The sequence below is a fragment of the Lepidochelys kempii genome, chromosome 6, assembly GCF_965140285.1.
Source record: "Lepidochelys kempii isolate rLepKem1 chromosome 6, rLepKem1.hap1, whole genome shotgun sequence".
NCBI lineage: Eukaryota > Metazoa > Chordata > Testudines > Cheloniidae > Lepidochelys > Lepidochelys kempii.
The window spans coordinates 71,915,212-71,939,016 of record NC_136385.1 but is presented as its reverse complement, the minus strand read 5'-3'; the positions used below and the strand labels follow the sequence as shown (position 1 = coordinate 71,939,016).

The 23,805-nt window shown below is 44.2% G+C and overlaps 1 protein-coding gene across 7 annotated transcripts in view; it reads right to left on the bottom strand.

Annotated features, from left to right (window-relative positions):
• The window catches only part of RPAP1 (RNA polymerase II associated protein 1), a 53,731-nt gene that overhangs the window by 17,876 nt on the left and 12,050 nt on the right, over positions 1 to 23,805 (bottom strand). For 5 of the 7 annotated variants that reach the window (XM_073348699.1, XM_073348704.1, XM_073348701.1 and 2 more), the window contains 9 exons: positions 23,166 to 23,342; positions 19,667 to 19,864; positions 14,057 to 14,172; positions 13,461 to 13,559; positions 12,934 to 13,035; positions 8,657 to 8,824; positions 5,789 to 5,977; positions 1,979 to 2,113; positions 1,604 to 1,783 (listed from right to left, as the gene is read on the bottom strand). In XM_073348699.1, the coding sequence (XP_073204800.1) occupies positions 1,604 to 1,783; positions 1,979 to 2,113; positions 5,789 to 5,977; positions 8,657 to 8,824; positions 12,934 to 13,035; positions 13,461 to 13,559; positions 14,057 to 14,172; positions 19,667 to 19,864; positions 23,166 to 23,342 (1,364 nt within the window). The remainder of the gene's footprint in view (positions 1 to 1,603; positions 1,784 to 1,978; positions 2,114 to 5,788; positions 5,978 to 8,656; positions 8,825 to 12,933; positions 13,036 to 13,460; positions 13,560 to 14,056; positions 14,173 to 19,666; positions 19,865 to 23,165; positions 23,343 to 23,805) is intronic. The other 2 variants (XM_073348702.1, XM_073348703.1) reach the window with 2 other exon arrangements.

The following is a 23,805-nucleotide window of genomic DNA, read 5'->3' as shown; positions in this document are numbered from 1 at the left end:
CCTGTTGGTCACAGCATCACACTGGGAGCTGATTCTGTGATTCAGCTGATTATCCACCATGATCTCAAAATCTTTTTCAGAGTCACTGCCTCTCAGGATAGGTCCCCCATTCTGTAAAGATGGCCCCCAATCTTGGTTCCTAGATGTATACATTTACATTTAGCCATATTAAAACACATATTGTTTGCTTGTGCCCAGGTTACCATTCAGTGATGTTGATCACTGTATCAGTGGCCTGTCCTCTTCATTATTTCCAACTCCCCCAATTGTGTCATATCTGCAAATTTTCTCAGGGATTATTTTGTGTTTTTTTCCAGGTCACTGATCAAAATGTTAAATAGCATAGGGCCAACAACCAATCCCTGTAGAACCCCACTAGAAATACATCATTCTATGATGATTCCCTGTTTACAATTACATTTTGAGACCTATCAGTTAGCCAGTTTCTTGTTCATTTAATGTGTGCAATGCTAATTTTAATTCAACCCATTCTAAACTCTCCTTTAGAATCATACAGCTCACTGTAACATTCAAAGTGATCGGTTTAGTTTGTGTTACATTAAGGTTCCATTTATAAGGGTTTACTAAATGATCAATAAATGTTACAAGCATGTTACAAACATGTTATAAGCAACCCATTGTGGGACTCTAACATTCTATAACTACTGATTAACCTTTTATTAAAAGCCTACTAATCCTTTATAAGCCATTTATAAATGGAAACTTAATATAAAAGAGTGACCTAATTTTTGATATTTGGTGGTTGTTCAATAGGTTTTCCTCTTTCAAAACGGGGTGTCTCATGTCTGTTCAGGTGCTTTATTTGATCATGGGCTCCTGCTCTCTTGGAAACCTTCAGGTTTTAATTTAGTTTCTTGGATATCAATCTATTAGGAGCCTCTATAAACACTGAATTGAGAACTCCGGGAGGTGCCTGCTGTATTATGACAGGTACCTGCTAGCCATGCTGACTTCATACGCTGCCTTGCATAACTGACTTCATTTGTTTTTCTGATTGGTTGTTGGAAGTGAGGTCATCAGTTTGATGAGCAGGGATAGCATAAAGGAAGAATGACTATTTCTGAAGGCAGATTACCTGCCGAGTATTCATCCTCTTTATGGTTTCATTAAGTAATGGACTCAAGGAGGTGTGTGAGAAAGCACCTGGTACCTTCTTGGGTAGAACAGTTGTAAGAGGGCACCTCTACAGAGATGCTGCCAGCACTTTCCCAACACACGTCCACACATACACTCTTGGCCTCCTAAGAGGACTGTCTGACCTTCAGGGACGCCTCTTAACAGTCAATCAAATTACATAGAACATATGCATTTGGCAGCATATGGCTGAGAGAGACAGAGATGGAGGGGCTGGGAGTTACACTGCTAATATTTAAGTGTTTGGAAGCCAGCTGCTTTTCTTCATTCCAGAGATGGATCCAAATCAGAACCCTTCCCTCCACATGAACTCTGGGTCCAAATCTGCAACTCAGACCCATCTCTAGTTAATTCCCTCCCTTTATTTAGAAACCAAGGCATATTAAAACCAGGGCTTCCACTTCTGCCCGTTGTGACCAGAAAGACCATGCTGAATCATACTGCTTACCAGTCTGGCTGTTGCATTCCTCCCCCCAGATGCCAGGACTCTGATTAACTTCATGGCGGTGGCACACGCAACTCCATGGAGGCTGGTGAGCAAGTGCCCTGGTTCAGCTACCCGGGGATCCCACTGGATAGGGAGAAACTCTCTAACGATGGTCTCAATCAGCCGAGGACAGGCCAGGAGCTGTACAAAAGCAAGCAACACAGACATTGACTCTCAGGGCAGGAACGCAACTCCGGCAGTTTGATTGTCAGCAGGAGCAAGTAGCACAACAATACTGAGCCTCCCTATCCCCTCTCCATTTCTCCATCTTCTTCCTCACCATTCCCCCTCCTCACCCATTGCCCCTTCTCTCTAACCGCCTGCACAGGTGGGTACCTGACTGCATGCTTCAGAGGAGTGCCTTGCTACCCGGGTGAGAATATCCAAGATGTCCAGAACTACAGCGGGGACAGGTCGCACCACCTCAAGGATGTACCTCAGCCGATGAAGAAACTGAGTCTTCAGAAGCCCCTGCAAGACAAAGAAAACAAAAACAAACCCATCATGTTCCTAACATTAGCTCTATACACAGTGTTCATGCTACAGCCGCTGGAAAGAAAGCCCTGTAAAATAGGTGTCTATTTATAAGAACAGGATTGAAAACCATCCTTTGTTTTAACGGGAGAACTCTCCACTCAGAGCTGCTAGTGCAAAGACAAACAAGTATAAGTTGGGAGAGAGAGAGAGAGAAAGAGCAACCGAACTTCCATATGGGATCAGACCAGTGTATGAGGGATCCAAACCCACATGCTTCAGCGCATAAGACAACTACTGACTGACAGGGGATAGGAAGACCATTTCCACCGTAATAGACAATTATGAAATAATGTGCCTGTACGGGTTCTCCCACCTTTGCTGAAACTGGCCACTGATCCCCATCTAGTTCAGTATCCTGTCTCTGGCAGTGTCCAGAACCAGAAACTGAGAATGGACAGTTGTCAAGGTTCCTTCCCCACTCTGAACTCTACGGTACAGATGTGGGGACCTGCATGAAAGACCCCCTAAGCTTATTCTTACCAGCTTAGGTTTACCAGCTTAGGTTAAAAACTTCCCCAAGGTACAAACTTTGCCTTGTCCTTGAACTGTATGCTGCCACCACCAAGCGTGTTAAACAAAGAACAGGGAAAGAGCCCACTTGGAGACGTCTTCCCACAAAATATCCCCCCAAGCCCTACACCCTCTTTCCTGGGGAAGGCTTGATAAAAATCCTCACCAATTTGTACAGGTGAACACAGACCCAAACCCTTGGATCTTAAGAACAATGAAAAATCAATCAGGTTCTTAAAAGAAGAATTTTAATTGAAGAAAAGGTAAAAGAATCACCTCTGTAAAATCAGGACGGTAAATACCTTACAGGGTAATCAGATTCAAAACATAGAGAATCCCTCTACGCAAAACCTTAAGTTACAAAAAGACACAAAAACAGGAATATACATTCCATCCAGCACAGCTTATTTTACCAGCCATTAAACAAAAGGAAATCTAACGTATTTCTAGCTAGATTACTTACTAACAAACAGAAGTTCTGAGACTGCATTCCTGATCTGTTCCCAGCAAAAGCATCACCCAGACAGACGAACCCTTTGTTTCCTGCCCCTCCCAGTTTGAAAGTATCTTGTCTCCTCATTGGTCACGTGCCAGCAAGGTTATTTTGGCTTCTTAACCCTTTACAGGTGAAAGGGTTTTGCCGCTGGCCAGGAGGGATTTTATAGCACTATATACAGAAAGGTGGTTACCCTTCCCTTTATTTTTATGACAACAGTTAATCCCAGAAAGATTAGGTCATTTTTTAGGGTTAAACAGTGGGAGATCAGAGTCAGTGTCAAAGGAGGGAACAGAATCTGAAAGTCAAGTGACATTCATTTTTGGACCTGGAAAGCAGGTATTTCCAAAAACATGTGGATTTACTACTCATGTTTTATGGTAACATCTTGGTGATCTGTTCTGGCATTTAATATAAAATGCACTTGCAATAAAAATAGAGGGAACTGAATTTCAAAGAAGCAGAAGATTCATATGGCTATGACATAGCCGTGGACCTGTATCTTGAAAGGTCCCTTGCAAACCTTCTTCCTTTGATAAGAGTCAGTATGGGAGGATATAGCCTTCTTAAATCCCTCAAAATTGCACCTTCCAACTTCATTCATGGTCATCCTTATGCTCTACTTCTTGCGACCGCACTCTATAAACGTTCTGTAAAAGCATACCCCTTCTTATGCACGTTGGACATGACCCTACCACTGTAGTCATCTTGTTCCCAACTAGTGCAAGCCTGCAACTTGCTGGGATTGTCTAAGTATCTCCTAGTTCGTTACAAAAAATCAAATCAACGGATTTTAAGAAGCTGCCATAATTATTGGCATTGAAAACAGTTTAGTTTCCTCTCCTCAGCTGTTTTTAACAGCCATGTTTCTGCTCATCAGTATCATGTTGAACACTCCTATCTTAGTTGTCACAAAGACATGCATCCAGCCAAACAGACCTCTGAAGATACTAAAATGCCACTGACACAAGACCGATCAAACGTATGACTTCTTTGGTTATAGAACCTTCTGCTGTCAACCAACTACCTGGATAGATAAAACAATTCCACCATTCAATGTCACGGCCTTCTACATGCGGTGTCGATAGGTCATTCATTTCTGTTTTATAGGAGGCATGCATAGCTTTGGTTTTATCACCATTGGTCTTAAATCCATAGACCCATCAGTTTTTCGCAGCTCTTCCAGCATTAACTGTAGTCGGTCAGTACTCCCTCCAAGTAAGGCATCATCATCCACATACGAGACCTTCTAAAGATGAATCTTTAAAATTTCAGACCTCCTACTTTGGCCTCAACCAGCTTTGTCATCAGACAGTCTATCAGAACAGTAAATAAAGTTGGGGAGCGAACACACACGTGGCACACCCCTTATTCTACCGAAAAATCAACCTAATACAACTGTTGACTCTCATACATCTAAACATACTGTGGTACAACTCAACCACTAGGCACACTATATCCTGAGGCATCCCATACTAGCATAGCAGTACCCTCAGTGCTGATGGATGCACTGAGTCAAGGGTGGCCGCAGAATCTATAAACACAATCTGAACTTCCTTTTGTCACTCTAGTCGTTTTTCAATAACATTCCACAAAGTATATATAGCAGGGACTGACCAGTATGGAAACCACACTGGTTGTGTCTCATTTTGTACAAGATGATCGCTGTCCTTTTTTTAAAAGGAGATGAAGCAGCCCCTTTTCCAATCTTCTGGAATGTGACTGGTTTCCCAAACTTTTAAGACAACTAAAAGCTGAAACTCCACTCTTGAGCAGTTTTGATGAAATATTGTTAAGACCAGGTACTTTATTATTTAGTAACTGTTAGATCGCAAACAGCATTTCCTCTAATGTCACCAGCCTGTTTCTGCTGGGTTCATTTTTGGATTAAGGTTGTAGCTAACATCTTGTGAGCATCTGTTCATTAATTCACAAAAATTCATGTTAGTTCAGATTAGTTATAACACTACTTGAGGACAACAATCACATCAGCAGGATTTAGCAGTTATACTGATCTGAGAATGACAAACTTTTCATTCAGCACCACAAGCTGAGTTCTCCTCTGCTTTGATTCAGGTCTCGGTTACTACTCCTTTAAACACACTGCCAGTATCTCTGAGTAGAACAGAGATCTAGCTACCCCTGAGCTATTCAGCTGGAGTATCCCAGGGAAACGGAGTAACATGGTGAAAGCCTTAAGCACGTGGGTCAAAATGCTATAACTGAGGATTTATATACCACAGTGAGTAATGGTGGCCATACTATCATTACCTAGAAGGTTGGCTCTGAGATAACAAAAATGACTGTGTTTCTAGGTCTCATATCAGTGGGACAAGGATGAACAGAAGTACATGCAGAATTCACATTAAAGTTATAAGGGTTTAATTGCAAGATGCAAATATAAGAGGGAGGTGGATGAATTATTAGGTGGTCTCACTTAAGTGACATCCCATAAATGATGGTGACATCAAGGTCACCAATGTTCCAGAAATCAAACTGGAATTTCAATGTACAGGTCCATCTAGCTAGCTTTAACAGCACATACAGCCTTCATGCAAGATATGGTTTTGCTGGCGAGATTCCAGACACAGCTATGGGTTTACCTTTATGACATCATACCGGGCCACATCTGGATCTGGCTTGTTTTCATCCCTTGATTTTTTCCGTGGTGTCTTTTCCATTAGAGTCAATTCTTCCTCTTCCTCCTCCTCCTCCTCCTCCTCTTCACTGTTGGGGGTGAAGGGGAACACAGCCATCCCCTGGTACCATGAGAAAGTCTGGTCAAGATACTCCTGTGAGGAAAAGAAAAGCACATACATAACTTATAGCAAAGGGAGGGTGAAAAGGGAAGCATTTTAAAAATGCTTTTGAATACAAGCCAGTGCAACCCAAAATGGGAACAAGAAACCATGGTGTATTCACAAAGCCCAAGTCTAAGCTAAAAGGACCTGGGGATGATGCCAACCTCAGACTGGTCCAAATTCCACTGAGACAAAAGCATTCTGAACAGATACGCAGGATGGGTAGTAACTGTTTATCTAGTGGTTACCTGGAAGACAATATTCTTGGGTTCTATTTTGGTTTCTACCACTGGCTCACTGTTGATCTCAAATGGGTTACATAGAGGTGCACTCGAGTTAAAAAGTATGTTAAAATAAGTGTTATCCATTTTCCTCTATATTAAACTTTGTTTACTTTTTGCATCTTTCTCAGCTTGGACAATGAACATATAGACTAGACAGCTTTACTTTTGTTTCTATCCCATTTCACATTCAGGTTCTCCTGCTCTAGAACAAGGCTGTAAATATTTGAGCTTCCACCACTTCAGAGAAATGTTTCCATCCAAACCAGACCTGTTTTCCAGTGAATGTTTTTAACTGCAGAAAAAACTTATTTTATTTTTTTAAATGAAAACTAAATCTGAGGCTTCAACTACTTGACAGAGTCCCTTTAAACTTATCACTTGGTCTGCCAATCAGTAAAACAATTATTCTACTAGCTGCCTGCCACATAAGTGTGTCGTGCAGCTTAGTTAATGCTTGTAAAGTTCCCAAACAATCTTGGATGAAAGGTGCTATAGAAGTTTGAACTATTATTAGGCACAAAAAGCAATGCTGACAAGATGAAGGGTAAACTATGAAGTCAAGGGCTCAGAGAGAAGGCTGGGATTCCAGCTCGAAGCCCTGAAATTGGGATCCACTGTTTTAAATCTAGAAGTCAAACTCTACATAGATTATTTCAGTCTTCAAATAATTAATAGAAATAAGTCACCCTTGCCTCCCTTTGGCAAGACTAATTTATGGATGACAGGAACATTTAGGCTAGAATGATAAAGCCCTGAAATTATAACAAAGATAACAGAAGTATTAACAGACCCTTAACTAGGCAGAAACTTGGCATACCTGGAAAAGCTGGAGTACTCCTCAAGAGTGAGGTCATGCACAGACGAAGGTGAGATAAGTACTTTGCACATGTAAATTATCATCCAGCTAATGATCTCAGAGTGCTTGACAATTATTAATAAATGGAGTCTCACGGGGATGTTTGGAGGCAAGGCAGTATTGTTTATCCCCATTTGACACAGGAAGACTGAGGCTGTGAGACTTGTCAAAGATCACGCCACATGTCTGTGGCAGAGCCAAGGACACAATGGCAGATGCCCAGTCCAGAGCTCTACACACAAGACCATCCTTCCCTCGTAGGTCTGGAGCCACCCTCTGAAGCCTGATAACGTGAGTGACACACTGAGGATGTTCAAAATGAGAAATCTCAACACAGACAGATGCCTTTATAGTGCAATTGTTGGTAGAGTTTCTGGCCTTGCATATGCAAAGACATCATACCACAAGTCAAGAAGGCAACATTCCTTCTTTATGGCTCCAGCAGAGAACACCTTGACTACTGCATTTTGCTCTGGACACCTAGTTACCAGAAACATGCAGACAATTCAAAAGGGAGTCAGAGAAAAAAATCATTAAGAGGTTGGAAGGATTGGTTTATGGCACTGTTTCCAATGCAGGGGGCAGGGCCCACCCAGGAGAGCATAATTAGACCAAGGGATGATGGAGCAGAGGAAAGGAACAGTAGAACAGGGAAAGCTACATGAAACCTCCATTCACCTCACCTCCCCCACTGTGACTATGCTCCTGTGATTGGAGGAAGTTGCAGGGGACTGCCTGCAAGCTACCTGCTTTCCTTGCCTACTTCAGTGGCAGTCCTACTGCAGCTCCCCAGGGGAGCAGCTCCTGGTCAAAAGGCTGCAGATTCAGGCAGCAGGGCTCACCCATGCTCCTTCTGCAGGGCAAAGCCCAGCCAGGAGGGCATGTGGGTCTTTGTCTCAGAGAGCTATCAATGATATCTGCACCTCAAAAAAGACATGTAGTCTTCTGGTGAAAGAGGGACACACGCAGGAAAGAATAAGAAACAAGACCAAGAAAACAGAGCAAAAGAGCACAGGAGAGGGAACCAGAAAAAATGGACAGATGAATGGAGTGAGGGCAGCAACTGTGCTGGGATAAGGCATGAGGGGGAGAGCGTCCAGCTGCCAGTCCACTGGCTGGAAAGGAGGCACCACAATAAAGGGCCAGAAACCATAGATGTAAGAGGTCAGATTAAAAGAACTAAATACATATAACTTGAAAATGGGGCTGTGAAATAATACAGTGTACATGAACACCAAAAAAGGGAGAGAAGTTCAGCAGCCCTGAGATGAATTTAGGGCAAGGCAGAGTTAGTCTGAACAGCAGGAACAAATTCTGAACAGTGAGATCTATTAAGAGTAACTAGGCCAAGGAAAAGGAGCGATGGAAGCCCTACTGCTTACAGTGACACTGAACAAAGCATGAAAATAGTGTTCTGTGGAGAATAACGGGACACTGACCATCATATAGCTTGATCCAAATGATTTAATAGGTCCCTTCCTTCTGATTCCCACACCCAAATCGCTATTACACCCAGCACCGCTCTCTCACCTCATCTTCAGGGGACACCAGCAGTGCATGGAGAGCCCGGACAGATGCCGCAATGACATTATCCACCGTATCATCCAAGGAGAAGCGCAACAAGAAGAGGAATCCAGCATCGAGCAGCAAGCGCAGGACACTACCCTTCAGGGAGGAGGCAAACTCCCCAGCCTTGGCCTGAAAGAAATGCCACCCACATCCTCAGCATCCACCGAGTCACCCCATTAAAGCCAGGTGTGTATTAACATGCACCACACTTGCTGTTGCCTATGTTAAATGTAAAGCAGCTAAGAAAGCTGCGTTTGGTCAGTGACAACGATGGAGCACCCTGTCCAATGGGAGCTGCATGGCAAGACTGGAACATTACATAGTGGCTACACATTTTTACACTATTTAATCCAAAGCTGATTAACCCCAGAATGACGCTAGCAGTTGCCCACGAGGAGACTTTAGAACCAATTAAAAAGGGAATCCAACGGGCATCCTGGACTCCAGTGGACATGCACGACACAGAGAAATTCAGTAGAGCCATATTGAGTTCAGATACCCACAATGCTCTGCACTTTGGGAATGTTTCCAACTAACAACCTGCCATGGCTTCTTTTGAACCTCCCCCTCTCTCCACAGGAGGGTCACCAACATGCCCCGACGGGATAAACATACATGAGCAATTACACTGCAAACACACGGGGATCCATGAGGAAGGCCGTGCACATCACGAACACCAGACTGCTTGCAGCTTCACGACCCACAGTCCCCCCAGAATACTCCTTTTGTACCTCCACTAGAAGGGAACAGTCCCACGTTCCTCATGCCATTCTGCCATTTGCTGAGATTTCACACTTAGTTTGAGGGATCACAACTCATTTCCTATTTAAGCATGACAAACTATCCCTATAACTGAACTAAGGCTCTCCCACTGTGGTCTAGCCCCACTGCACTAACCCTATCAATGTGTGGGGCAGGGAGAGTGAAAAGCAAGTACAGCAGGAGTAGGAAGACACTTCATCCCTTGGTTTCTATTCTTTTCCTTTTGTTTTCTGTATGTGAATGGCTCCCCTTCCCTCACCTCAGAGATCAGACTTTTTAATTCTGGACCAAACTCCTGCTCCTCACCCCAGCCCAAAAAGTTCTTCACATTAAGTCCTCTCTGCATCATTCATTGCTGACATCCCCTGCAGTACTTTCCCTGTGAGCCAGTAGGAAGTTATGCTCCTTTCCACTGAGGCAGACAATTCATTCTGCCACTGATGCTGGTGCATTACTTTAGGAGCAGGATTGTTTATTCTCACCTGCTATAAGAACAAGCATGTCACATAGCTGGCTCAGCCAACGGAAGAGGAAGTGTAATAAAATCGCTTATGTCAGATATAAGACTGTAGATTAATCACAGTTAACTCAAAAAAATTAATCGCGATTAATCGCAGTTTTAATTGCACTGTTAAACAATAGAATACCAATTGAAATGTATTAAATATTTTGGATGTTTTTCTACATTTTCATATATATTGTATTCTGTGTTGTAACTGAAATCATAGTGTATATTATTTTTGTTACAAATACTTGAACTGTAAAATAACAAAAGATAGTATTTTTCAATTCACCTCATACAAGTACTGAAGCGCAATCTCTTTGTCATGAAAGTGCAACTTACAAATGTAGATTTTTTTGTTACATAACTGCACTCAAAAACAAAACAATGTAAAACCTCAGAGCCTACAAGTCCACTCAGTCCTACTTCTTATTCAGCCAATAGCTAAGACAAACAAGTTTGTTTGCATTTACAAGAGATAATGCTGCCCTCTTCTTATTTACAATGTCACCAGAAAGTGAGAACAGGCATTTGCATGGCACTTTTGTAGCCAGCATTGCAAGGTATTTACATGCCAGATATGCTAAACATTTGTATGCCCCTTCATGCTTCGGCCACCATTCCAGAGGACATGCTTCCGTGCTGATGACGCTTGTTAAAAAAATAATGTGTTAATTAAATTTGTGACTGAACTCCTTGGGGGAGAATTGTCTGTCCCCTGCTCTGTTTTACCCGCATTCTGCCATATATTTCATGTTATGGCAGTCTCTATGACCCAGCACATGTTGTTCATTTTAAGAACACTTTCACTGCAGATTTCACAAAATGCAAAGAAGGTACCAATGTGAGATTTCTAAGGCTAGCTACAGCACTCGACCCAAGATTTAAGATTCTGAAGTACCTTCCAAAATCTGAGTGGGACAAGGTGTGGAGCATGCTTTCAGAAGTCTTAAAAGAGCAACACTCTGATGCAGAAACTACAGAACCCAAACCACCAAAAAAGAAAATCAACCTTGTTCTGGTGGCATCTGACTCAGATAATGAAAATGAGCACGCGACGGTCCGCACTGCTTTGGATGGTTAACAAGCAGAACCCATCATCAGCATGGACGCATGTCCCCTGGAATGGTGGTTGAAGCATAAAGGGACATATGAATCTTTAGTGCATCTGGCACATAAATATCTTGAGATTCCGGCTACAACAGAGAACGCATGTTCTCACTGTCAGGCGACACTGTAAACAAGAACCGGGCAGTATTATCTCTTGAAAATGTAAACAAACTTGTTTGTCTGAGTGACTGGCTGAACAAGAAGTAGGACTGAGTGGACTTGCAGGTTCTAAAATTTTTTATTTTTGAGTGCAGTTTTTTTTGTACATAATTCTACATTTTTAAGTTCATCTTTCATGATAAAGAAACTGCACTAGAGTATTTGCGAACTGAAAAACACTATTTTTGGTTTTTTTACAGTGCAAATACTTGTAATCAAAAATAAATATAAAGTGAGCACTGTGCACTTTGTATTCGGTGTTGTAATTGAAATCAATATATTTGAAAATGTCAAAAACACCCAAAAATATTTAAATAAATGGTCTTCTCTTATTGTTTAATCGGGTGATTAATCAAAATTAATTTTTTTAATCGCTTGACAGCCCTAGTCAGATGAAACCATGGAGCCACCAAATATGCAATGTCTGCGACACTGCGGAACAGCACTTTTGAGCATCTTCTTCTAGCCCAGGGGTCTCAAACTCAAATGACTACGAGGGCCATGTGAGGACTAGTTCATTGGCCCAAGGGCTGCACCGCTGCCCCACCCCACCCCCCAACAGCTGCCCCAGCTCCGCCCCACTCCACCCCTTTTGTGAGGCTCTGCCCCTGCCCCGCCTCTTCCCTGCCTCCATTCCAACCCCTTCCCTGAAATCCCCACCCCAACTCCACCCCCTCCCTGCCTCCAGGGGGTGCAGGAGGGGTGTAGCAGGGGGCTCAGGGCAGGGGGTTGGGATGCAGGATGGGGCAGGCAGCTCAGGGCAGGGGATTGGGGTGCAGGAGGGGGCTCTGGGCAGGGGGTTGGGGTGCAGGAGGGGTGCAGCATGGGGCTTAAGGCAGGGGGTCAGGGTGCAGTAGGGGTGTGGGGTGCAGCAGGGCAGGGGTTTCGGCTGCAGGAGGGGTTTGGGGGGCGGGTCCGGCCCGGCGCGTACCAGGGGCAGGGCAGGCAGGCAGGGAGGGAGCCTGCCCTGCCCCCACACCGCTCTGGGAAGCGGCCAGGACCCGGGGGGCGGGGGAGCAGCGGCGGTGGCACAGGGGTCTGTGTGTTGCCTCGGCCGCTCCTCCAGGTACCTCCCCTGAAGCTCCCATTGGCCGCGGTTCCCCATTCCTGGGCAATGGGAGCTTCGGGGGAGGTACCTGGAGGAGCAACCAGGGCAACACACAGACCCCTGAGTCGTCCCCCTCCCCTCCCCTCCCCTCCCCCAGGTCCTGACTGCTTCCCAGAGCAGCGCAGGGACAGGGCAGGGAGGAAGCCTGCCCTGCCCCCAGTGCGCACCAGGCCGGAGCTGCTCTAGGTAACTTCTGGGGAGGTGGGGGTACCACGGGGAGCTGGCGGGCCACAGAAAATAACCGCACAGGCCGCGTGTTTGAGACCCCTGTTCTAGAGATAGCTGGGGCTCAGTTCTCCCATAGCACAATTCCACTTGGATTCACACAGATCCACACCTGACATGTGCATACACACACCCTGCCCCTTTGTCAAGGTGGCAGGGACAGATGATACAGGAGTTGGCTCTGCCAGCTTCACACCCGTGACAGGTTCTCCTTCATAGGGGGAATTTTCTGCTGGTGTCTTCTGGCTGGAATCCATCCACTTTGTGCTGCCTGAGCAGTGCAAAGCGAACTTATCGCATTAGAGAATCTGGGCCCTGATATTGCCAGCAGTGTAAACTAGGAGGAAGAACTTCCATACAAAGGTCACTCACCTTCTGGACAACATGGCCTAGCACCTGTAATGCCAATGTCCGCTGCTGAATGATCTGACTGCGGCACAAGTGGAAGAGCTCTTGGAGGGAGTAACCAGCCCTCTACACAGAGGGAGAGAGTAAAGGAAAAAAAAAAAGCTAGATAAAACAGGATCCTTAGAGTAGTTACAAAATATAGCACAAGGAATAAACTGCATTGCAAAAGAGTTGTGAGTGCTGCTTTATGCAAATGACTAAAGAGATTCTATTCTACTTCATTGAGAGACTAGCTAAAGGGTAAGCCTTGATAGGTAAGCCAATTGTGTGGGGGTATTCTTTTGCAAGTAGATACATTTTAAAATGGGATTAAGGAGCGGAAATAGTGACTCAGTATGTTCTGATTTCTCTCCTGGGTCCTAATTCAACATGCATTCCTAAGGGGCACATCAGTAGGATATCCAGACACGAAGAATCTGAGAATTAAACATGGAAATCAGAATACGGTGTACTCTCTTTCCATTTCCACTTTATTCTGATATCTCCCTTACTTCTGCTTCTTCTCCATGGTGGTGTAGGCCCAGATGAGTAGGTAAATCTGCATCTGGGGGAATCAATTCTCCTTTCAAACTAAATCGTGCTTGCATGCCCTATTTAAAAAAAAAAAAAAGTTATTTTACTGCCTTTCACTCCACTCAGCTTTTATATCTTACTTCCTTAATACAGTTTCAAGCTCTTAGCTCACGAAGTCCCAAGTTCTCTACAACTTATCTCCATTGCCCTGGTTTCTTAACTTCCAGAGCTATTTCCCCACATATTCCAGTTGCCAAACTTCAAGTTCCCAGATCTCTCAGACACTAGACACTAAATTCCCATCTCAATCCCTGGTCCCCTCTAGTTCCAGATCTACCCTGCATAGTATCATGGAAAAGACAAGTACTGGATGAACATGGTAACTGGATTTTCATCACACTCTAAGAGAGGATAGGGACAGATCTGGAGAGATGCCATTGTTGGCATCGTTTATAGTTTGAAGAAGAGAAGGCTCATTTTCCAGCAACATCAGTCTCTGAAGACTTCACCAACATGAACCACACGTCCCACCAACAAACGAAAAGAGAGAAAAATCAGTTTCTACTTTCCAAACCTTTTTGGTTCTCTTCTGCCGTGGGTGGGGCAGATCCTTTATCCACTCCAGCTTCTCAAACTCCACATTGTTCATGTGGATCCATTCCTTCTGGGGCTTGATGGGAAGGTCAACTTCTTTGAGGAAGGAGAGAAAGCATCAGAGGCATTATCTTTCCTGGGCACAGAGAGAGACAGCCAAATATTTGGCTATGAGAGTATTTCATGTGCAGTTTTCATGTAAAGTAACAAGAAAACTATCTTCAAATTGACTTATAGCTGGTGCATAAACATCAAAGATTTACTGCTGTTTTAATCTTTCATAAGCTCTAGAAGAGGAAGTAAACAGCACTATAATGAAATTCACAGACGATACTAATTTGGGAGGAGCTGAACACCAGACAGGATACAAACAAAGAGATTAGGGACAGAAAAAAAAATTAGATTCAAGTTTGAGAACTGCAAACTAAAAACATCTGGGGGAAAATAATCTGAAATAAAGAGGCAGAAAGCTAGGAAGCAGTAATGCTGAAAGAAACAGATGAGAATGGACAGTAAATTATTAGCCTGCAGTGAATTATGGTAATAAAAAGGTCAGTGCAATATGGAGCTGCCTAGAGACATCATGTCACAGGACAGAGAGGTAATAGTCCCTTACTACACAGATCTGATGCATCCACACCTGCAATGTTGTATTCAGTTCTGACTACCTAGATTAAAAGAGTTTGTGATGGCATGCAAATCCCGCACAGGCCCTGAGCAGGTCAATGAGAGCTGAGAGGCCAGTTATGTTACTGATCATGAAGCCCAGTTGGGCAAGAGCAGGCTGGTTAATATAAAGAGCAGAAATCTGTAGCAGAAGGGGGCTGCAGGGAGAGAGTCGGGGTGGAGTGGGGATAAACCCTGGGGATCCTAGCCTGATTAGAGAAGGCTGGTAAGCAGCTGGGGAGGCATAAAGCAGGCACTGAGGTGGAGGAGGCCCTTGTGCTGCACCCTGAAAGAAGGGCAGGATTTGGACTGCCAGGAAGAGAGAGCTCTGGGAGATGTTCTGTGGAGGAACAGAGTAATGAGAACTTAAGAGGCATAAGGGAAAGGCTGAGAGAGGCTGGGTAAAAAGGAGCCCAGGGAAACAGCAGCAAAGAGTGGAAGTGCACAGACCTTGGTTGCTGGTTACAGGGTCCCTGGGCTGGAACCTGGTGTAGTGGGAGGGCCTGGGAAGGTGGCAGGAGCCTGGAGCTGGGGCCAAAAGACCTTCTGGTGAACTAAGGGGTGGACAAAATCATGACCTGGCCAGAGGACTGAGTTATAGGAAGAGAGGCCACCGGAGTGACCATCAGCAGAGGGCACCATGTGGGAAAACCACTGCTATGCCACACCTGGCCACGAAGAGGTGATCCTGAGGCACGCGAATACCCTTCACAGAGCTAAATACATATAGAGAGAGAGCTTGGCTGAGCCACGACTCAGCGGAGAAGCACGACAACAGCTGACAAGTATTTGAAAGATGTAAACACGATGGAGGAAGATCAATTATTTAGCATAATAAACAGAGCTTTAAACTACAAGAAATTGAGAGAGAGGAAATTTAGGCTCAACATCATGGAAAACTTTTTGTCAGAGAGATGAATTAAGCTGCAAGTTGATCTCCAAAGGGAAGGGGTGCTTGGGACATGTACCTGGAGCCAACTAAACACAAGCAAAGGCACAGTAGAAATCTGTCCCATACTGGCTTGAGGATGGATTAGTTACCAGTCTTTTCCATCTCCAGATTCAACCTGGAAAACCACACAAACATTAGCTCAAGGTAGCCTGGACCAGGACTGGTTGCTGTGACCAGAGGGCATTGAAGAGTAGCAGCCTTGTTTCTGATTGAACAAAACAAGAGCAGGACATGGAGATGTTTAAATTACTGCTGTAATCCTCTGCACTGACACACCCTTGCAAGAAACAATGGATACACAGAAATCCTTTTTTCTGATCAGTCCTTTTCCCGCAGATAACTGGCCCAGCCTGAAGCCTAACCTTCTCCTGGCTCATGTCTCCAGTTAGCATTTTAATCTTCACAAAGGGCCCCCATAATTTCTGAGACATAGCCACAGACTCATGATTAGTGTAGTATTGAATCAGGCAAGGAACCAAGAGCAGTGTTATCTACCCCAGCCAGAAAACTGTTCCACAGAACTTCAGCCAAAGGCCCAGTGCACATTTTAATTAAAGAAAAAAAGCATCTGAAATGAAAGAAGGTGGCATGTTTGTGGGTGGTGGGTGTGAAACAAAAGGAAGTAAAATCACCAGAAAACTGAAATCTATTAACATTTCTAATTCAACAAGTTGTTTTTCCCCTCTCCATTAATCACTAAATGAAGAGGGCTAATTTAATCATGCCATGAACAGGATTATTAATGTTACTAGTGGCCCTTGCATTACAATCTTGTCAACAGGAAAAGACGGATACATATTCCAAGGCATCAGCAGATTGTTCAATTACTGAGAAATCCCTTTACAGAAACACAAGCTGGTAGCCTGAATGCAACATATGTACCAAACTTTGCAAGGCTTCCATTGCTTTAAGGGTGACAAACTCAACCCTCTCCCTCTCCACCCTCCTTCCCAGAGCCTGTAGGCACTTTTTTCCTCTGATGAGAGTACAGCCTATGGGCAAAGGACTTGGGACAAATTTACCAGAAATTGAAGCCTTTTATTCTCACTAAGAAGGAATTAAAACAAATGCCTCCTCGAATGCTGCTGAACCGAGCTGCTGTTTCTCCTGTGGGATTCAGGATTACCATTTCTGCCAGTTTACTCATGATGAATATATTCCTTGACATCAGCAGTGGCAGCTTCCCAATGTTAAGTGCCAATGTAAAATTAATATTACATCTCCTGCTGGGCATGGTGCATTGCATGTGTAATCTCATGCAGCTGGAAATGCCTCAGTGATTTTTAGAATTGCTTCTTTCTGTAAAATGCTTTCCTGCTCCTCTCCTCCTTGAAATATGAAGTCTCCCATAGAAAATCCTCTTTTCCCGTTCCAACACTGGCTTCCAGGGGGAGCAAAGCACCCTCCCCAACCAACATACTCTTCCCAAGAGCTCCAGTACAACCCTGCCCACCCTTTAAAGACCACTTCTCCTGAGCAACTAATTTGTGCTGGTGCCTGGTGTGGAGTGGGGCAAGCGAGTGTCACTTACTAAGATGCAGCTTGTGCACTCCATTGTTCTGGAACTGAAGAGCTAAAAATAACCTTTATATTAAGGCTGATGGAGATAAAGAATCAGAGGGAGAAAACTGTTGTGGAGAAACAGCAGAAGGATTGTGGGGCGAGGCATTTTCTTCAATAGATGCTAAAACAGCTTTCCTTCCCCTCCACACACACAAGCTTCTCTCTCACCAAGGAAATGGTAAACACCGTGGTTATCTCCCCAAAACACACTGCCGAAATCCAGGAGCAATTCAAAGATCTCATTAGGCAGCCTGCACGCTACATTGTGACCCAGAGAACACATCAGAAAAGAGGATCGAGAGATGGAGACAGCAAAGGAACAATGTGAAACTGGGGAGAGGTACACCAGCGAGGGAGAGATGTAAGCAACAAAGGCACAGTGTTGGGGAAAAAACGACAACAAGATGGAGAAAAGGAAAAGGCACAAACAAAACAACAGGGAGGAAAGCAGGACTTGGAACAGAAACTTAAGGGAGAAGTACTCCTGTTCGCTAAGCAAATTCAATGCTGACGTAAGACTCCTGGAGACAGAGATCTTCTTGTCAAGAGGGCAGGTGCAGCAGCAGTGCTGGCTTCCCCACAGTGCCCTCTCATGGTGCCCCAACAAGGACCTACAGTGAGAGCGTGTTTCTGTCTCCATGTCCATTCTCTCTTTGGCCTCTCTGCTGAGACTGTAAATAAGGGGACAATTAGCACCAGTTGCATCGGTACTTTGGTGAGGACCACTAGCCGCTCACCTGAGACCCATCAATTCATTTAACTTTTAAAAAAGGGAAATAGGAATAGGCATTAAAGCATGCAGAGGACACACAGATTGGTGGTCTCAGCAAATCCAGTAGCCATGCATCTGATCTGCACTGTGGCTCTGCTGGGAGTAGGATGCTGACTAGACTGAGGCCAGGTTCAGTGGGCACTTATTCTGCACTGGCAGTACTGTAGCTCTCAGTATCTCACCTTCCTCACAGCCTGGAAGGCCACAGCCCCTTTTATGCACAGTGGATAGAAATTAGCCTCCTTTTGGGAGAGCGGAAAGGGTGGAGACTTACTCCTTCCCCCGCTCCCGTTTCCCTTCTATGGGGTTTGGTGAGAAAAGGAGACGCCCTCTCTCCGCCCCCCCGGCCCGTTCTGAGAGAGGAAGAAAAACTGAGCCTTGACTGGTACCCCTCATCTCCATGGACAAGAGAATAAGTAGACCACCTTGGGGACGGAGCAGGGGGAAAGAGATGTTTGCTAGTAGGGGTTTGGGGAGAATAAGACCCAAGGGAGCACTGTAGGGTGCCCCTGAAGCACTACTCAGAGGGAAAAATGCTTGATTACTTGACAACAAAATGTCTGCTGAGCCAGGGTAGGAGACACCTGAGTGGGAACTCAAGAGGCTGAGGGGATTGTTTCTGACCCGGGAGCCAAGATATTCATTGACAAGAAACTGGCATTTCCCCACCCACTCCCATACACACTTTGCCTCCTCTCTGTCTGAGCTTCAAAGACCAGCCCTGGTAAAGCAAAATACAGGAAACACCATGGAAAACTTAGTAGGATTATCTTTGAACATTTCACTCTGTAAACGACAATTCTACAGCACGATTGCTCCCTTGCTGCTTTGTACTACTCTGTCACCCAAAGAATGGTGGAGCACCCCGACCACAACCACCCCCGTGTGAGCACCAGGCAGGCATCCGCTGGAAATCCACTCAGTTGGTTCTCAGATCCAAGCCACACAGTAAGATCATGGGAAGTAAGGAAAGAAAAGACCAACTAGGTCACCCAACCTGACCAAGGCCATTTACTGCAGAATTCCCACTAACATCTTGTCTTATTAGTAGGGCCAGCACCCTCCAAGAGAGCTGAACTCTTGAAGGCAGAAGCTGAGCCCCAAGGGCTGTAAATACCCATAGGTGTGCGGATTCATTGCAACTGAACGGTGGTTGCTGACATCCCTGGACCATGCTGCAAATGAATCAGCAGCAAAGGGCATCAGTCATTCCCAGATAAAGCAGCTATTCGTGAAGTGGCAGTGCCATTTAAAGAAAGCTATTCCAGCAGCAGCTGCCTCTGTTTCTTTCTGCCACACTTTGTCCTTTCCTTTCCTTTGCCTGCTCAGAAGATCAGTGAGGCTCACCCTATTTCCTCACAATGCATCTCTGAATGAGTTAGAGAGATTAATGGGTTCTTTCCATTTACAGGCTGCATTGTATAAAAAAACACCCTTACAATGCACGGAGTTCAAATTAAAATAAGTGTTGTTGTTCCACTTGGACTCAAAATCTGATTTATTCAAAAACTTCTGACCAAAGGCTAATTTGGGTATTTAACAAATTGTTGCAGAATTCAGCACTGGAATGATTTAGAAAACAGACAATCTTGCCACAGAATTAGGTCTAGCGTGCCACCAAGCACGAGTTTTGTCACCTGTGATTTCCATTCTTGTATCTTTTTCAGTCCGCACAGACTCCTCCATGCCTGACCCCCCTACAGAGAAATCCTTCACAGTCTCCTTTGCACCATGCTGTGATTCGGTCCCAGGTTCTGGAGGTCCAGGCTTCTCCCGTCTCTCCTGACCTTCATCAACACCATGTCGTGACTTTAAGAAAGCAACTAAGCTGGGATCTGAAAGTAATGACAGACAAATAGAATAGTGAAATTGAGTCATCAAAATGCTTCTTGATCCAGCTCCTGCTATTTATGCTTTAATCTTTTTTACTCCAGTCCCAAATGCTCTTGGTGATCCTCTCTAAGGCACTTACTGCTTTAGGACCTCTTGATCCTGTAAGGTGGGGACAACTGGTTGTTAAAATGACAGGAAGAACCGATCTGATGTCTTTCAAGGCAGGGAAAAGACCAAAAATTCTATTAATTCTCCCAGTTCACAAATATAAACAAAGTAATTTCCCCCTGTATTACAAAAAAAAAAAAAAAGGCACATACAGGTCACACTATTCATTATGGAGAAAACTCTGCTCTCAGATCCACCTGGTAATCTCAGTTCTGACATTCTGCTCTCCCTATATATGGACTTCTCATTGACATCAATCTGATTTCCACATGAATAGGAAACACAGAACATAGTAAGAAGAATTATTCACATTTTATTGAACCACAACAAAGTTTCAGTTCAAGTTCTGGGTACAACTTGAGGGGAGTTCTCTTTATCTGAACTGGATCATCATCCCTAGTATCAGACATGGACTTCAAATCCAGAGAATCATAGGAATGAAAGGGGCCTCGAGAAGTTATCTAGTCCAGTCCCCTGTACTCATGGCAAGACTAAGTTTTGTCTAGACCATCCCTGACAGGTGTTTGTCTAACTTGCTCTTAAAAAACTCCTATGAACGGAGATTCCACAACCTCCCTAGGCAATTTATTCCAGTGCTTAACCACCTTGACAGCTGAGAATTTTTCTTAATGTCCATCCTAAACCGCGCTGCTGCCATTTAAGCCCATTGCTTCTTGTCCTACCCTCAGAGGTTAAAGAGAACAATTTTTCTCCCTCCTCCTTGCAACAACCTTTTATGTACTTGAAAACTGTTATGTCCCTTCTCAGTCTTCTCTTCTCCACACTAAACAAATCCAATTTTTTCAATCTTCCCTCATAGGTCATGTTTTCTAGACCTTTAATCATTTTTGCTCTTCTTCTCTGGACTTTCTCCAATTTGTTCACATCTTTCCTGAAATGTGGCACCCAGAAAGGGACATAACACTCAGGTTGAAGCCTACTCAGTGCAGAGCAAAGCAGAATTACTTCTCATGTCTTGCTTACAACACCCTTGCTAATACATCCCAGAGTGATGTTTGCCCCCCCCTTTTTTTGTTTTGTTTTTTGCAACAGTGTTACGCTGTTGACTCGTATTTACCTTGTGATCCACTATGACTCCCAGATCCTTTTCTGCAGTACTCCTTCCTAGGCAGTCATTTTCCATTTTGTATGTGTGCAACTGATTGTTCCTTCCTAAGTGGAGTATTTTCCATTTGTCCTTATTAAATTTCATCCTATTTACTTCAGACCATTTCTCAAGATCATTTTGAATTTTAATCCTATCCTCCAAAGTACTTGCAACCCCTCCCAGCTTGGTATTGTCCACAAACTTTATAAGTGTACGCTCTATGCCATTACCTAAATCATTGATGAAGATATTGAACAGAACCGGACCCAAGACTGATCCCTGTGGGGCCCCTCTTGATATGCCCTTCCAGCTTGATTGTGAACTACTGATAACTACTCTCTGGGAACGGTTTTTCCAAACAGTTATGCAATGACCTTATAGTAGCTCCATCTAGGTTGTATTTCCCTAGTTTGTTTATGAGAAGGTCATGCAAGACAGTATCAAAAGCCTTACTAAAGTCAAGATATACCACATATAAACACTGGCAGCTCTCTTCATGATTTGAGGGGAAAGGGTGCTTGGAAGGGGAAGGTGTTTGGCGGGGAGAGAATATTCTTGTGACTAAAACACAGGTCAGAGTCAGGTGATCTGAGTTTTACCCCTAGCTCTGCCACTGACATCATATAATCTTGTGCCAGGCACATAACCTCTCTATGTGAGAGATTCCACATCTGTCAAGTGGGGACAGTGAAAATTACATCCCTTGTGGCAGCATGGTGAGATTCAGTTCATTAAGTGTTTATCAAGTGCACAGAGATCCTCCAATAGACGGTAATAGAAGTGAAATGTTATTAGAGACAACAACAATCACACTGATTACTACTCAGAGAGAAGAGGTACAAGGTATTAGGAAATTAACCCTGCAGGGGGTTATACTGTTAGATTAACATTGGCTTGTGGAAATTTCACTCTGGTAAATGTACTCCATGTTTTGAAATCAGTTTATAGAAAGGAACAGATGAAATTGGGACACAACAAGCTACCCTATGCCCCTGTTCGCCATAGCCTGTCCATGTCTCTCTCTCTCACACCCCACAATTCAAACTAAGCCTCCCTCAGCGAGGGATCCCACTGGATCAAACATTCTGTGTCAGGGCTGACCGTCTTAAAACACCCATTATTTCTATTAATGCAAGTAGAGTTGTGCTTTCCTGTACTTCACTGCGCAGAAAAAGGAAAAAGAGGTTTTATTAATCATTCTAGAGTTATATGTATAAATAATATTCCGAAGACACTGATTATGGCAATATAGAGACAGTCCTCAAAATCATGCTCTGCCTCAGCATAGTCTCTTTGGTGATAGAATCAATATAGTCCTGCTGCAAAGATCCCTACAATCTGAAGAGGCTATACAGTGCAGCTGGGCATGAAGCTTTATCATCTCCTCCACACCAAGGACACAGATGCTAACCTAGCTTCTGGGCTGCAATAGCCCTCGCAGTGTCCCTATGCAGCCTGAGACCGGAGGGGAGGATTCTTTTCCTCCACTCCTTTGTGTCTGCCCAGCATCGGGCCACATACTCAGTCTGGAGCCTGGGCTTAGAATTTGCCTTCAGGTGAGCCATTCTTCATAACACTTCACTATTTTGGGGGCATAAAATTCAACCCACAGATCTGACCGGTTTCATTCCCTGAAGCCAGAGGACTGAAAGTCTGGGTAATTTTACCCTGCTTGGCATAAACGTAGATACTACAGGTATTTTTATTCCCAAAAAAATGTGAAATGCTTTTTGAAATGTATTATGTCTTCTGCCTCACTAATACTCTGTGGGGGCAAGTTCCATAGTGCAGAAAGAAAGGTTTCCTTTTATATTAGTCTTGTTAAAAGTGATAGAAATAAAGACTCATTTCATCTCAGGGGTTCGGATAGTGCAGCTCTCTGAATTAAGCGTGCCCCCAAGATTCTGGCTGCAACTGCTTTACTCCCTCCCTTTGTGGCCTATCCAGTACACTCTACATCTTCTTCACCCTCCTCCAGCCTGGAATAAGCAGCAAGGTGTTCATGTGCAGAATACTGGGGTTCATACCCAGCTGAACCAGCAGCCTCCTCTGCTCCTGTAGGATCTCCTCCTGGGTCATGGAGTGCAACTTCTGTAGGTTCTCCTCATGGATAGCCAGAGCTTCCCGCTCACTCTCCAAGCTTCCAAGACCCTCTCCGGTTATGATATGAGGTTGCTGAGTGCTCACACCATCATCAGGTTTGCCTAGAAGATCCAGCCACAGAAGTCATTAGTGAGTCAAGTGTCTATAGCATTATTAATTCATCCAAATCTGAACAGATCAAAAACATGCCACTGCACAGAAATCAATTACTCGCCAGTTTTTTCAGATAAAAACAGTACTTAACAATGGATTACTATCCAAGATAACAGTGAATATAACCTATTCCAGTTTTTGCAGCCACTGTTACCTACCCTTTAGGTTTCTGCTCCAGGTTTAATGTTAGCCCTCTGCTAAGCCCTGGTACACCACCACTGCCCCCATCCTGTCCATGTTTGCAATCTCCAACACTCACACAGCTCTCATGATTGTAAAAGATGGAGCACTACCCAAACCACACTGCAGATTACAGCACACATAAACAAACAGCATGTGAATGACATTAACAGGTGAAAGTCTGCTAAACAGACATTTGCCTTGACAGGTTGGGGACTGCTAATCTACTGA